The 16,654-nt window shown below is 40.1% G+C and overlaps 1 protein-coding gene across 1 annotated transcript in view; it reads right to left on the bottom strand.

Annotated features, from left to right (window-relative positions):
* The window catches only part of ADGRV1 (adhesion G protein-coupled receptor V1), a 428,595-nt gene that overhangs the window by 379,982 nt on the left and 31,959 nt on the right, over positions 1-16,654 (bottom strand). The window contains exons 12-18 of the mRNA XM_054987564.1: positions 12,672-12,798; positions 12,405-12,590; positions 10,170-10,350; positions 8,705-8,868; positions 4,856-4,979; positions 4,453-4,719; positions 795-921 (exon numbers count right to left, since the gene is read on the bottom strand). Coding sequence (XP_054843539.1) covers positions 795-921; positions 4,453-4,719; positions 4,856-4,979; positions 8,705-8,868; positions 10,170-10,350; positions 12,405-12,590; positions 12,672-12,798 — 1,176 coding nt within the window. The remainder of the gene's footprint in view (positions 1-794; positions 922-4,452; positions 4,720-4,855; positions 4,980-8,704; positions 8,869-10,169; positions 10,351-12,404; positions 12,591-12,671; positions 12,799-16,654) is intronic.

Below are 16,654 nucleotides of genomic sequence, written 5' to 3'. Positions count from 1 at the left end.
CTGGCTCCTGGACACATTCATGAATGACTACCAATAATGGATGGTGTGTATCTATAGCCTGCAGAATATTTTACCCCCAGATATACAGGCTTGAAAGAAAATAAAAGCTACTCTAAGATTTACACAAATATTCATAGAAGACAAAAAAATCACTTGTTTTATACAACGAAGAAATGTTTGCACAAGTTTGCAAAGCTGTACCCCAGTTGACAGGTGTTTTCCACCAACACGACTCGAGAGATATGTCAATAGGTAACCACAGAATACACAGAATACCATTTTTGTAGCAACTTCACCTCCAATTCACATACCAATTCAGCTTGTGCAACAGCTGTGGGACTTCTCCAATCCAGCACATCTACTTTCACAGTTTACCTCTCATACCCCATATTCTTATATGCATGTTTTTTCCACAAAGCTCAGCATGGAAGTAAACTCATATACCTCAGTTCAGAAAAGCTTTCCATTCTGAATATTTAAAGCAGGGACTATGACAGTTCTTACAACTTTGTGAACAAAAACATAAAATGGGAGGGAACTGTATACACACACATTTACTTCCAAGAAAGGCTCTCATATACCAAGAAACAAACAGCAGTTTCATATACCAAAACCTTTCCCACACGTTTAAAAATGTTCTGGTATGTCAATTTTGAATTGAAGCTGATTTGAGGAACACTCTTAATTGCTTAAAAGCCTTCCTTGGGAAACAAGCAGCAACAAAAAGTTTCAGTACATTTTCTCCAAAGATGTTCAAGAGAAAAGAGAAGAGTATTTTTTTCAATATTACTTACAAAACATTATTAGTCTTGCCTTCTTCCACTGCTTTGACTATAGATTCCAATGAAAAAATGCCATTTGGATCATCATTCGCTTCAATTATTAAAGTTGCCATGCCCGATCCATAGACTACTGTGTCTCCTGTACAGGGGATTTATTTAAATACAAAGCTAGAAACAAATTCATATCTGAAAAGGACCATATTTTTCACATTCACAGTTAATATTTTTCCAAAACTAAGATTTTAAATATCTAGGATCTGGTTTAAATGATCTTCGCTTTGGGGAATAAAAACACATCTTCTCTCTCACACACACACCTAGCAAACCTGTCCTGTCTCCAGCCCCTGAAGAGCACATAAGCATAAAGTTCACATGATAGGGCTTATACATAAAAATTCTGCAAGCAAGGCCTGATTCACACAGTTGAATCACAGCATCAGATTTTTATATTTTTGTTCAACCCCACAGGCCCAAATTGGCTAACATATTTTTTAAAAGAATAAAATCATATATCAATGAAAACTAAAACATCAAAACAACTGAACAAGAACAATGGACAAAATAAGCCAAAAAGACACATCAGCAATTCAGATCCAACCAATGTTATTTTTAAACCTATCAAAACAGAGCGAACTTTAGGCCTAACACATTATATTCTATCTGTGTAGGCTGTACACAAACATTATACTTGTACATGGACTACTAGGCCCAGAGCAGAAACAGGCACATCTGGAAGCTGGGATAGCAAGACACTATCTTACCCTTTCATCAAGCATAGTGAGAAGAACTGGCCTCAAAAGAAAAACTGAGATACTGCTAGAAAAGCAAGTTAAGGCAACTGCAAAAAAATGCTTTCTACATTCTCACTCTATCCTAGAAGATGGCTTCCTACCTCGACACGGCCAATCTGACCACCTGGATTTCTGTTATGATAACATCAACACTGATGATTGTAACACATAAAGTCTAAATCGGAGACTCCACTTGGTGCAGAATGCTGCATCTCTGTTATTATTGGAAGTGAGCAAGAATATGAATATTACTCCCCTTCTGCAGTCACTCCACTGGCTACTATCAGTTACCGGGCTCAATTCAAGGAGTTGGCTATTACATACAAAACTCTTTATGGCCTTGGACCAACGTCTCTCTCCCTATGTTCCTCCATGGCAGTTTTGGTCATCTGAACAGGGTCTCCTGCAGGTGCCACCCTACACATGGGCAAAATCAACAGCTGCTCATGCATGTGCATTCTCTGTGGTGGCCCCTACCCTATGGAATGGCCTACCTGAAGTTATCAGAAAAGCCCCCACTCTCCTGGATTTCCACAAGCGATGCAAAACAGAATTATTCCAGAGGGCTTTCTACTCAGATAGGAGGGCTGTACTGCAAGAAGATGATCTCAAAGAGATGCTTCTCTAAAGACTACAGACTTCACTACTATTTATTTATTTATTTATTTATTTATTTATTTATTTATTTATTTATTTATTTATTTATTTGTGTCGTGTATAGTCCGCCTTTCTCACTGAGACTCAAGGCGGATTACACAGTATGAGATTAGTACAATCAGTATCAAGTACATTTCAATACAGTATCAAGGACATTTCATAAACAATACCATAGGGTAAATAGATACAAGTTTAAAAGATATAGTATTAGCAAGAATCCAATACAGAGTAGAAAAAATACTGAAGCAGAACATAATCAATTCTAGGACTAACATTAGACAACATGGATCACTGGTGGTACATAGGAATATGTATTTAAAGCAGCAGATAATATGTAAGGCAATATAGTGATGAAGTCTATGTTCCCTAACTCATTAGCGAAGCATCTTCCCTACAATACAGCTGTCCCATTTGAGTAAAAAGCCTTTTTGAATAGTTCGGTTTTGCATAATTTACGATAAGCCAGGAGAGTGGGGGCTCTTCTGACTTCCTCAGGCAGGTCATTCCACAGGACATGGGCCACCACAGAGAAAGCCCATGTATCGGCTGCTGCTGACTTCACCTGTGTGCAGCCTGACACCTGCCAGAGACCCTGTTCAGATGAGCGAAGCTGCCATAGAAGAACATAGGGAGGGAGGTGGTCCCGTAGGTATGCTCAACGAAAGCCATGAAGAACTTTGTATGTAATAACTAATACCTTGAACTGAGCACAGTAACTGATGGGTAGCCAAAGAAGTGACTGTAGAATGGGAGTGACGTTCATGCTCCTGTTCGCTCCTGATAACAGTCGAGCTGCAGCATTTTGCACTAATTGGAGCCTCCTAGTTAACTTAGATGGAAGACCTATGTATAGAACATTACAATAGTCAAGCCTTCATGGCTTGAATATACCATAGCATGGATCCAAGTGGCCAGGTCAACCGTGTAAAGATAAGAATCCATCTTCCAGGCTAGAGTGAGGTTGTAGTAAGCATTTTTTGCTGCTGCCTTAACTTGTTTTTCTAGCAATAATGCTGGATCTAGTATAACCCCTAGCTCTCAACAGAGAGTACTATGCACTGTTGTCTTATACACTATCGGTTGCTTTAAGTATATGCTACTATGCACTCTCTAGCAAAGAATCCAGTAGAACCTTTAACAGCAAAGAGTCCAGTAGCACCTTTAAGACTAACCAACTTTATTGTAGCATAAGCTTACTGCAGACTAAAACGGCTAACTCCTCTGGATATATGTACTCTCTGTTGCTTTTAAGTATGATCCTACTGGGTAGTTCTATGTTGTTTAATATGCCAGTCTTAGAACTGTTCATACCCTCTTTCAGCATTTCTTCTGCTCTGTATTGGATTTCTGCTGATGTGATGTCTTTGCAAATTCACATTTATATACCCTATTACAATGTTGATTAAAATATCCTTGATATTAACTGCACTAATCTCACAGTATGTAATTCACCTTCAGTCCTTGTGAGAAAGACGGACTATACATGACATAAATAAGTAACAGAAAATGTATTGGGTCATATTCAGCAGTGGGCTTTATGTTGCATTCTTGGATTTGCTGTTATTATCAGCCACAGAAAAGGGGGAACCATCCTCAGAAAGGGCACAAAGATTTTGCCTTTCTATAGTCAACCAACATGAATCTTTCAGTAACAGCCTTCTGAGTTTACAAATTCAAGACAACAGCATTAATACAAGATATAATAAACATACCACTATATGGAAAACATGTGCTAAAACAATAATGTCAAATAATATATTGCACAACACAATGACAATGCTAACGATTTTATTTAATCCCTCATAAATTTATCCCTCTACCTTTTTATGCGTATCATTTTCTCCCGTTTGCTCCAGGTACCTCAGATCGTGGGAGGATTAATGATAAATATTACACTGGAATGTTTGTTTTGCTGTTTTAATAATCTATCATGAATAATAAAAGCTGAACCAGTCCTCTACAAGGACATCAAAAAACAAGTCAGCTGGGGATTTCTTGTGTTGTAATCAAGCAGTATTACAATCAGCCACAAATTCATGGATTCAGACATTCTGCAAGCTTCCTAAGGATATAAATAGATGCTTTGATGTGAGATGCATGGCAACAGGAATCTCTAATGATCATTGCCTTATATCAATATCAAAATATCAATCAGAATGCAAGCAAAACATCAGAAAAGCAGTAGCTGCATAGTTTACACAGATCAAATAAATCATTTCAACCTGTAGAGTTGAAGAGAATGATGTAAAAAGTCTCATCAGACTCAGGGATATCATCATCATTGATAAACACTGTTATATTCCGTTCCCTTATCCCAACATCAAAGAAAAGTTCGCCACTCTTTTCACTAAAAATGAAGTCTTCCCCTTTGGCAATGGCTCCTCCATTAACAGTGGCATACAAAACCGAAGCAGCCGGAGTATCAGAGCCATTTCTTATTACTACAAAATTAGCAATGCCACCTTCTTGGACCATCACAATAACAGGATCTGAAACATATAAATATGTAAACATACAGATATTAGAACCTCAAGCCTTCTGTATAGCTTTGTCCCTAGGACAGAGAACATGATTATTCTCTTAAGAGTGCATATTTAAACGTAAGTTACAAAGAACATCTCTCACCAGAAAAATAAATTGGATCATCGTTTTTGGTAATCTGCAGGGTTGCAGTGGTTCTGTTCCCCATTCTAGAACCTCCTGTAGCATTGAAAAGATTAATGGTGAATACTTCCATTTCTTCAGGTACCTGGGGGGAAAATAAAGCAAATCTATGTTACTTCTAAAATAAGAATTGTAATGCACTAGTGTTTACAAATAATAGCACACTGTTCCCACATAATGAAGATTTTAAGACAATCATAAAAAAATGCAGAATACTGACATTTAGATTCCCAGTATGTATCTTTCAGTCTCTAAGCCATTATAATACACCGTAGTCACAATGGGCATGTACTTAACTATTTCCTATTGAAATCAAGGGGTGTTAAATATGCTGTATCTAATAGGATGGACCTAAAGAACCACTAGTATGCCAACTGGCCTCTAGGAAAGTGTCCTGTCCCTTTAACAGAGTCTTTATTTATTTATTTCAATTTTTCTTCCGCCCTCCCCGCACAGGCAGGCTCAGGGCAGATTACATTCAATAAAAACATTACAATAAAACTTGCATTTCAAACAGTTTAAAACAGCAGTAACAAGATAATGTACTACAAATATTTAAAAAGATACAAGTTAGCAGCAACAGAGGTAGTCAATCTGCCACTAGGGGCAAGCCGCTTTGGGATACAGGTATTTAGCTTGCTTCGGTATGCTCTGGAAAGATTCGGTGAATACTGACGTGAGGGGGAGCACACACCCCACCCCACCCCGTGGCAAACCCACTCACCCGGCCGGCAGGGAAAGGGGAGGCCGATCAGCTGGGCAGTGGGAGGATGCCTTCACCGCCACAATGGCAATGGCAGCCCTCGCGAGGCCAAGACAGCCCAGAGCTGGCTCCTCTGCTGCCACTGTGGCCCTCGCAAGGCCGGGATGGCCCGGAGCTGGTTCTTCCACTGCCCGCGCCACCTCCTCCGCCACCACAGCAGCCAGCTGGGTGGCAGGGAAGGCCAGAGCCAGCTCCTCTGCCACCCATGCTGCCTCCTCCACTGTTGCAGCAGCCAACTGAGCAGCAGGGAAGGCCAGAGCTGGCTCCTCCATCACTGCAGCAACCAGCTGGGCGGCAGGGAACACCAGAGCCGGCTCCTTTGCCACTGCAGCAACACAGAAGGGAATTTAAACCCCCACTGGCTGGATCAGCTGCTTGGCGGGAATCTCCCCGCTAAATAGCTGATCCATGGGTTTAAATGCCCCTTTCTGTGCTGCGAAGCAGCAGCATGGAAAGGGGCATTTAAACCCCCACCGGCTGGATCAGCTGCTTGGTGATCTCCCCACCAAACAGCTGACCCACGGGTTTAAAAAAGCTTCCCAAAGCGATTCGTATCTCCATCAATAGGCAACCAGCAATCCTAAGAACCACACCTAGAACAAAGCATTCCACAAATTTTGTGCAACAACTTACACAGAAGTTCACATAGTACTATACAAGTATAGGATCCACAGCAGTTCTTATGCCTCTTTGATAGAGGTTGTGCAAGATGCTCTAACTACAGAGCAAGAACATTTGGGGGGGGTCAATTTCATTTTTTCCATTCAACACTGTAGCACAAGTTAATAAAATAGCCTTTTCATTAAGGGCATCTTTAAACTTGGACTGGAGTTTTCTCATTTTCATTATTGCCCTGTAACTCTGAACATTTTGTTTTTTTCCAGCATGAAAGCTGATCATTTTAACCTGTCAGAGTACAGAGGATTCTTAAAATAAACTTAACGGTAATAAACACACAGCTCTTCATACACGATGTTCAATTTGTCAAGCAAGCCTTTATTGGCATATATAAAATATAAAATTTTAAATACAGAGATTCCATACAAAATGAGATTAAAATACAGATAGGAGCAGGGCAACAGTGCAGCAAAACCAGTACAGAATATTACTTGTCAGGGCGTATAGCCATGGCACTGTAGAGAAACTTAGCTACTATTTCAGTTATTCCCCCATCAGGGTTGTCAAGCAGGAACTGAACCTTAAAATCATCAGAAAACTCTGAAAGTTGGGCTAATATAGGATGTAGAAGATCCCAGTGTGGCACCAGATAAAAAGGGCACTGGAGAAGAACATGGGAAACAGTTTCAACACAGTCCCTCAAACAAGGACAACACCTGCTATAATAAGGGATCCCATGAAATCTGCCAGATAAAATGGCTGAAGGAAGAATATTAAATCTGGCCAGAGAAAAGACTCTACATAAATTGGGAGCCAGGAGTTGGTAAAGGTATACTGCTGGGAAACTTACATTAGGGAAAATCCCCAAGTTTAGGGGAGAACAAGTTCTATTAGCAGAACTATAGAGAGTTTGTAACTCTAATCCCAAAAGACTGGATTTTATTTTTGAGAAGGCCTCAGAGCGGAACCACAAGTGACGCCTGACACAGGTTGGACACTTGTCAGCTTCCTTCCAGTTTTGATGGGAAATGTAGGCATCCTAGTCTTGCAGCTTGACTCTCTGACTGCTGTCCAATGGACTTTTCAACTGTCACTTGTCCAACATTCCGCCAAGCTGCTTACATTCCCCATCAAAACCGGAGGGAAGCTGACAAGTGTCCAACCTGTGTCAGGCGTCACTTGTGGTTCCGCTCTCAGACTCAGATAGCAGGGATAAAGATTCTATAGATAAGTTCAAGGAACTTATTTTAGCTTCAATACAGGCTGACCAACTAGAGTTGGCAAATTCAGATAATAAATGGTACGTATAACTGGGGAGATCAGAATTAAAATGGAGTTTCAACCAATATTTAATAGTGTGAAGCCATGCCTTGGTGGCCAACAAATTCCGACTGCACTCTAAGCATAAGGCAGCATATGGAACACACCCATGATCTTATGCAGAAAGGAACCCCCATGATCTTACACAGAAAGTTAGATTGAACACGTTCAACTGAATTGTTAATAGCATCAATCCAGAGCGGGGGCCCCCGTTCAATTTCTCTCTACATATACATACATACATACGTACGTACATATATATGTACGTACGTACGTACGTACATGTGTGTGTAAGGGAATCCTTAAGCTGTTACATCCTAGATCAGAGTTTGTAATTGGTCAGTCACTGTACCACTATTACGTATTTATACCTCTTTACACCCACTTCCACTAAGATACGCTGCGCTTCCCTGTCAGCTGAGCCCAGTTGTTTCATGCTGTATGTCTCAGTCATATATAGCTGATTTGGGCAGGCATATGACTTCAGTTGTGTATTTGATGACTTCACAATAGGTGACTTCACAATACTTGATGACTTCACAATAGGTGACTTCACAGTGACTTCATGAATGACTTAATGGAAAACACTGTGTATTAGTAGCTCTCTCACTTATCCATGTGAACATTTGATGCTACTGTAAATGAGCAGTGAACAGTGGATTTTTTTCCTGAAGCCTGCATATTCTAAAGTTAATCTTATTTTCCTCCGTGGGAAAAAGACGAAAACAATTATATGGGTAAGTATATATCCAGCAACATAAATTTTAAAAAGAATGAGCAGAAGGAACATTATGGGCAAAAGAGTTAATCAACAAAAGAAAAAAATCAACTTTCCTTTTTGGTCCAAGCTCAGTAATTCTCACATGATTCTAGTGTGTAACTTTATTTCAGCTGTACTCTACAACAAGTGCTCTCATTTTCTTGTTCTAATTAATTAGTATCAAAGATATATCCCACAGTTATTGGTAATCAACTCTGAATTCTTCTTGGACTTCTTGGAAGAAACCACACCTTCAGGTGAATTCACTATGATATTCAACAACCCCTCCCTTTGGTATCAATCAAAGCTCCACACATCTCAGCAGTCACTTGTGTAAAAAAATATTTACCTCATCAGGCAATGAAAATATGGTGATATTTTTTGAAAATTCTTCAGTTTCAAAGAAAATTGTTCCTTGCTCTGGGAAGATGTCTTTTGAAGAAACTGGATGAATTGCCCAGGACACAGTCACATTACCAAACGTTCCTTGGTTTCTTATTACACTGAAGACAGCTTTGAAACATAAGCATATGCTTTATTCAAAATACAGCTTAACAGCAATAATAACCAGCCAAATAAGAGAAAATTCAGAGGAAAGAAATTTAAGAGACATGGGAATGTAACTCTGCTCCCTCTTTGACTAAATGACATGAGCTTTCAAACAACATCTTTTTGGTGCAGACTTTTTTTGAAAACAAATGATGAAAATGAGATTTTTGCTTAGACATGTGATGATGATTGTTAATGTTGCTATTTCTTAGCATCTTATATCTACTGCAAACTCAATTAGAATCACATCCAGTTTTATTTAGGTGATAAAGAAATTTTTCTCCCTCTTCCATAACATGAGAACTTGGAAGCACCCAGTGGAGCTGATGGTCAATGGAATCAGGATGGACAAAAGGAAGTTCTTCTTAACTCAGTAAGTAATTAAATTTTAGAATTCATTGCCAAGTAATATAGTAATGAAGATGAGCATAGATTGCTTTAGAACAGGATTGGACAGGTTCATAGATGATAGGTTCATCAATGGCTACTAGCCATGGTAACCAAAAGGAACCTCCACTTTCAGAGGCAGTAAAGCATCTGAATGCCCTGACCTGGATAGCCCAAGTAAGCCTTGTCTCATCCGATTTTGGAAGCAAAGCAGGGTCAGCTTTGGTTAGTAATTGCATGGGAGACCTCCAACAAAGACCAGAGTTGCAGAGGCAGGCAACAGTAAATCACCTATTACTCGCCTGCCATGAAAATCCCACCAGGAGTAGCCATAAGTCAACTATGAGTCTCCACCACCACAGCCTCTGAATACCGGTGACTAGAAGACAACATCAGTGAAAGACCTTGGCTTTTATGTCATTTGTTGGCCCTCCAGAGCAACTGGTTGGCTACTGTCTGAAGTAAGATGCTGAACTAGGGACCACTGGTCTAATCTAGCAGAGCTCTTATGTACTTAGAAGAACTAGGAGCTTCTTATCATGCCATCTTTGTGGCATGGAAGCCACTGAAGCATAGCTGTTTATAACAGAAAAGTCAGAAACTAGAAGCCTTGTAGGAAGATCAACATGCTGTAGCTCCTCACCATATCTTGTCAGCCCTCCTGAAAACTTGAATAATAGTATGGGGAAGAGCTCACTGTTGGTTCTCCAACAAAACTTTAAGCATCTGACTAACCTTAACAGTGTGGGAAGAAACTGTGCTGCAGCAGCTCCTATGATGTGAAGGCAACATGAGAAGGGCTCTTAGACACAATGTGACTCAACTAACTAGAAATAAATGTTAATGTGGCTAAACCTTCAATGAAAACAAGGAATTACCAGCACAGATGTCTCCCTCTTTACTTTCATTTATAGTTACTGTTAGTCCATCCTCAACAAACTGAATTATTCCATGTGGATCATCATTCTTCAGAATTGTGATGCTGACTCTTGTGGCATTTCCCAGCTTACTTGGCAACTCACCGTGGCTATTGAGTACCACCAAGTAAAATTCATCCAGCTAGAAAAAAGGAACTTAATCAAAACAATACAGACTGGCAACATGATATAGACTGATCCAAATTTATTTGATGTAAAAGAAAAATGTTTGCATTTCTAAGACAGGTTTCAGAAAGGACCCTATTCCAATATTTTTAAAATGAAACAGACAAGAAACAGACAAGCCATTTATGATAATTCCATTTCTTAGCACATTATGTTTAATAAAGCTGCATAATACATGTGATTTGTCATAGCAGATCAAGGGGGTACTTGTATTTATTGTACTGCCAAATTCACCCAAACAAAACTGACTAATGGTCCATTCCTACAATATTTTTTCTCACCATAGATGACAGATTTCTATTAAAATATATTGTGTAAATGATGTAAGCAAAGAAACTGCACACTAAAACGGGCTTGCAAGACTTACCTGCAGGCACTGTTGCTGCTGGAACGTGAGGATGGGCAGACAGCAAGCTGCTCCTACTCAGGCGGCAGCCATTGCACAATGGCAGAATGGGGAGGAACCCTGGGGAGGAACCCTGCTTCCCATGTTCCATCATGGTCCAATGGGAGGGGGAGGAGAGAAGTGAGGCCAGCAGCCACCGGGGACCCTCACTGCCAAGTTTAATAATAAAAACTGTGCCTGTGAGGCTCCTCTGTCACCAATGCCCGTCTGGCTATCAGCTTGCCAGTCAGATGCCACAAGCAGGTGTCCTCAGGCCTCAAATGGGCAGGAAGGGGGCCGCACCACCTTGTTCCTTCTCCTGCCCTAGGAACAGCAGCACACTCCAATAGTCTCTTTCTCTTTTTGCTTTTTCCTCCCTTGGCCCTCACAGGAACCTCTTTTTAAGGGATTCCTTCTCCCACCTCCCTGGCTTTCCTCCCAGTCCCCACTCAGACTCCCTGATCAACCCTTCTCTCAGCCTATCCAGGGGAGGGCAGGATAGCCTCTGCAGGATAGTCCTGCCCTCTCCACCCCAGCCGATGATGATGCATTTGCTCAGCCCTCTGCCTGGTTTGTCCTTGTTGCTGCTGAAGCTCCTTCAGTGGTTCGCTCAGCAGTCTGGACTCTGTGCCTAACCTGCCCTGGTTACCAAGACTGTCCTGTGGGCCTGGCTGGGTTTGGTCTGCCTGCGCTGCTGCAGGAGGCAGGTGAATCAGCTGCAGGGCTGAGGGTTGCCATCCAGGGCTGGGCACAGGTGTCGGCTGCTGCTTTTCCACCATTGAATGTGGCCTGGGCCTCTGTGGAGGTTCCTGCAGCTGAGGGTCTGACGGAGGGGCCAGTGCAGGGCTTGGGAAAGATGCCTACTACTGCAGTGCTGGTGGAGGTGGTGGAAAGGAGGATGGCATTACTGCACAGTACCACATAAAATAATAGGAATGGAGCCTATGATGGTGCAGTTTATCTAGGATAAATTAATAATTACTCATCAATATTTTCTACTTCAGGTTACCCACAGAGATGAAGGATAAGACCTGTTCCTTTTAATAAGGGCTTAATGTTTGGAAATGGACAATTAAAGGTTTTCATGTCATAAAAGTAAACAATATCACCTGGTAAACAACGTCTCATTAAGCTTCTGTTTAAGGGACATTTTTATACTAAATGTACACAGAGGCAGAAAAAGTTCAACAGTGCTACTCATGACTAGAAAATAGCTTTTGAATTTCTGATAGTAGGAATTTCTGGTTTGGGAAATCCTATCTCCCATGGGCCACTTGCTGGAGCAAGGAGGACATTTCTGATTCATAAAAAGCAAAGGGCACAAGAAAGAAAAGCAACAATACTGGAGCATTAAGTACTCATTAATCATCTGCCCCCAAAGAAATAGAGTCTCTTGGTCTAGTACTCTAGGAAAAAGTCAGAAAACAGCAATGTCCCACAAAGTAGCTATAGTTATTTCATTCCCGGAACAGCAGCAATTTTTCAGCCATTAATGTAAAGCAAGCATTATAATGTAAAAACCAGAAACTCTAACTACTATTGAGGTACTAAGTATCATATATGCAGCCTTTATATATTCCAAATTAGGCACAAGAAAGGGTTTTTTATAAAAAAAAACCTCTTACCTCTGGAATGCCATCCATCCTTGTTAGCAAAGTAATTTTAATTTCCTGTTCCCCAGGTTTAAACTCCAGAATTCCTGTACTCCCATAGAACTCATTGCCTTCTCTTGGCTCTACAGTGTAGCGCAAAAATTGCTTGATAAGGGTTCCTCTAGAGCGTACAATATGGAGTTCAACAGACTCGCCTTCCTTCAGAAAAAAAATACAGAAACTCACTCTTCTTGTATGGTGCTGCTCTACTCTGGGTTAAATTAATTTGGGGGCACTTACTTTTATCCTGTACGGTCCTCTGGAAGAAGCAGCAAACTCAAACACTCCCCCAGGATCATCATTTTCTAGAATGATTAATTCACGGCTAGTAAATCCAGATTTCAAAATCTGATTTTCAACACTAACCCTGGGAAAAGAAACACAATGCCATTTTGCCAGTCTGCAGGTGAACTTGAGATAATTAAATATATTATCACTTATGGAAAAGTATAAAGCATCTGGGCTGTATCTTTTTATTTTTCCTCCAACTAGTTATTCCAAAATAATTAATTTTGAAGTTTTAAATCTTTTTTTCTGTAAACATTTTAACCACAAAATAATGAGTCTCTTTTGTCAGTAAAGTTGTGTCCAGTCTACCTTATGCAGACTGGCTTAATCTTAAAAACACATGCACACAACACAGAGAAAAAGACAATAAATAACAGTGATGTAACTGAAATGGAAAGACAATCTTCACTTGCAAAAATGGTGTTGAAGAAGGGAGTGCAAATCTTAAGAGCTAATATATTTTTTAAACTAACATCTCAACTTTGTCAGTATTGTACACAAAACTTCAGTTTATTAAGATGTTTTGTTTCCAGCTTTACTTGGGGCTGGATTTGACACTTGGTGTTCCAAATCTGATAACTTACAGATCTGCACAGTAAGTAGAGATCAGTTCAAGGCTAAAAGAAATGTTTAAAACAGCTTAGCTGCCAGGGTTTTTTACACCCCCACAAAATCATATTAAGCTGTAATTAAGCATGAATGCGCATATTCTCCCCTCTCTCTTCTCATTCAAAGCACGATGAAGGAAACCTGGTTAAAAAATAACTCCAGTTACAAGTGTACAGCTTAACCGGATAGCTTTCCCCACAAAAAGTAAGGATTCTTAAATTATTAACCAAGGGATTAATCAAGGTTTAGAATTCCTTTGTGTTTGGGGGGTGGGAAGTGGGAGCAAATGGTTAAGCCACGCACCCGCATTCCTATTTCCTAAGTAAGCTTTTCAACTAGCATTCCATCACTGAGCTCTATCTGAGAAGAGGGGAGTAGGAAATAGCGAAGCATATGTATGAACCTAGTAACAAAGGTGAGTTTGTACACATTCAGGCTTATTGTTAGCTTGAAGCGATATCTGAATACAACCTAACTCAACCAAATGTAAAATTCTTGGAGGGATGTTCAACAGTTATTCAATAATATTGTAGGCTCCTGCTTATGGGCTGCAGAATGTCTTTGATCAGACAGCACAGAAAATAAAATTTTAAAATGGAATAATTATACTCATGTGTAATTTGTATAGTGTTTCAATTATTAATGTAGTTTTGTTAGAGCCTACTGTACCAATACAGGTGAGCTTTTAAAAAGCTCTTTAAACTATTGCAGTGAAAGTCCACAAAGTATTTGAAGATATCTGTAGAAAGCAATTTTTGTATAACCCTCATTATGTAATAATAAAGTGTCATTAAATCACAACTGACTTGTGGTGACCACTCATGAGGTTTTCAAGGCAGGAGTTGAGCAGAGGCGGTTTGCCATTGCCTTTCTCTGCATAGCAACCCGTCTTGCTTGGTGGTCTCCTATCCAAGTATTAACCATAACTGACCATCCTTAGCTTCCAAGCTCAAGCTAGTCTGGGTTATTCAGGCTGTTAAATCTCACTATACAGCTCAATTATACCATATTTATGTGGTCAGATTTTCCAGTGGTTTATCAGAACAACCAATCTACTGTTCTGAGCCATCTTAAAACATCAAACACCGAGTCATGCATTTATAACTTTTTATTATTCATAGGCCTTACATAAAGGAGCATTTTCAGTCTGCCACCCCACTCTCCCCCATAAAACAGCAATAGGAAGCATGCATTGTCTGAGGAGGTCTGCAAGGCACAGTGCTTCAGAAGGAAAGGAACACTAAAAGGAGACAGAGTCTTGTCCAGACCAACCACTTCCAAAACAAAGCATTGATTCACTGAAGACAAAGACACAGCTTGCTGCACTTACCCAAAGTACACGACAAACCTTTCTGTTTCTACCCTGTCAATACAGAGAAAAAGAAATGGGGGTAGAAATAAAACTGCTGTTTGCCAGATTCTTTGTAAGACAGGAATTCTTTGGAGAGGAAAAATAAAAAAGAGGGATAAAAACCCAGCACCTTCCTAGCAGCTAATGTTCACTTTCTGGGAATCCTACTTACTTGGCACTTTCTTGTTTGACTAATGCGAGCAAGAGGTTTGGCAATTCCCACTCATGGGAGATGACCCCATGACCAATTGGAATGTCAAGGACCATTCAAGGCCTTCGTTACCAGCTAGCTAAGAGCTAGCTGCAGACTGCCAAGCACTGTGCAAGCCACAGCAGCTGAGTAAATTTTATTCAGCACCATTTGTAATTACTCAGTGCTTTTAATTAGACAAAAGAAGCCCATTTTATTCATAGATGTTCATGCCTCCAGGATCTGTCATTCTAATAAGCCGCCCAAAAAATTGTCTCAGCAGATAAAGGAAGGGCAGGATTGCCATTGTCCAAATTTTTGTAATGGGGACATATTTAAAAGCCTTCATTTAAACAGGAATTAAAACAGCATGAAGTGTTTTTGTGACTGCTTTTTCTGCTAATCAAATGGAATGAATGATGTCAACAAGGAAAGCATTTTCTAAGCCCTAAATTGCTTCAGCTCTAAATAAAGGCTTATAACAGAAGCACAAACCCCTCATTGGATAATGAAAGTAGAAATATAGTATGGTCTCAGATATTCGTGTTCTTAATTCAGCAATTGTATTGTTTCATTGATTTCAATGAGCTTAGACTGGGGTATCTCTGCTTAGGATTTCACAGTTAAGTAGCCATCCTAAGTAGGTCTACTGAGAGGTAAGTCCCATTACATTCAAGAGGCTTACTCTCAGAAAAGTGCTCTAAAGAATGTAGCCTTAGTGGGTACAGATGGGACACAAGTCACTAGAAATGTCCACTGCAAAGGCTCCCATTAATGTTAATGGGACTTGCTCAGAAAAACTTCTGTACACAGAATACCCAGGGAAGGAGGAAAGTAACTTTCTGCAACTTGCTTAAGGACATAAACCAGAAAAAAAAACTGAAAAGGTACATTTATAACCATGCCTTAACAATTAATATTTGTATGAAGAATTAACAGTTTGCTAGATGCAAGCTTTCTGCAAATATTGCAGTCTCTTCCAAGAGGCTTCATAGTTATAAAGTAGACAGAACGTGTAGTGCAAACAAAGGGTTAACTGGTGGTATTAGATTGATAGATAGATGAGAAAAGTCTCTGCATGAAAATCTGGGAGAGATACTGTTAGTAAATTTACTGGACTAGGTGGGACCAACAGTCTGATTCAATATAAAAAAGAGTCCAGTAGCACCTTTAAGACTAACCAATTTTATTGTAGCATAAGCTTTCGAGAATCACGTTCTCTTCGTCAGATGCATGGAGGGCAGAAGGAAACTGGTCAAATATAGAGGAGGAGAGGGGAGGGGAGGGGGAGGAGGAGATGTAAACAACTCCTTTGATATGGAGATGCAGACAGCTCCTTTTGGTGTGGGGATCAGTTTGCTTGTGTAAAGGTTCAAAGGAGTTTGCCGTGTTAGTCTGTAGTAGCAAAATCAAAAAGAGTTCAGCTGTCTGCATCTCCATATCAAAGGAGTTGTTTACATCCCCCCTCTCCTCCTCCCCCCTCCCCTCTCCTCTATATTTGACCAGTTTCCTTCTGCCCTCCATGCATCTGACGAAGAGAACGTGATTCTCGAAAGCTTATGCTACAATAAAATTGGTTAGTCTTAAAGGTGCTACTGGACTCTCTTTTATTTTGCTATTACAGACTAACACGGCTAACTCCTCTGAGTCTGATTCAATGTAAACATGTTCTTATAATGGTTCAAGAAAGGTTTTAGAAAATAATTCATTTTGAGGCAGCATTTGAAGAACCCAGAGATTTACAGCACAGCCCTAAGGGGAGGGGCTAAAAGTGTTCAGGGAGAT

The sequence above is a fragment of the Eublepharis macularius genome, chromosome 8, assembly GCF_028583425.1.
Source record: "Eublepharis macularius isolate TG4126 chromosome 8, MPM_Emac_v1.0, whole genome shotgun sequence".
Classification (NCBI taxonomy): Eukaryota; Metazoa; Chordata; class Lepidosauria; order Squamata; family Eublepharidae; genus Eublepharis; species Eublepharis macularius.
This window is presented reverse-complemented; position numbering and strand designations above follow the sequence as displayed.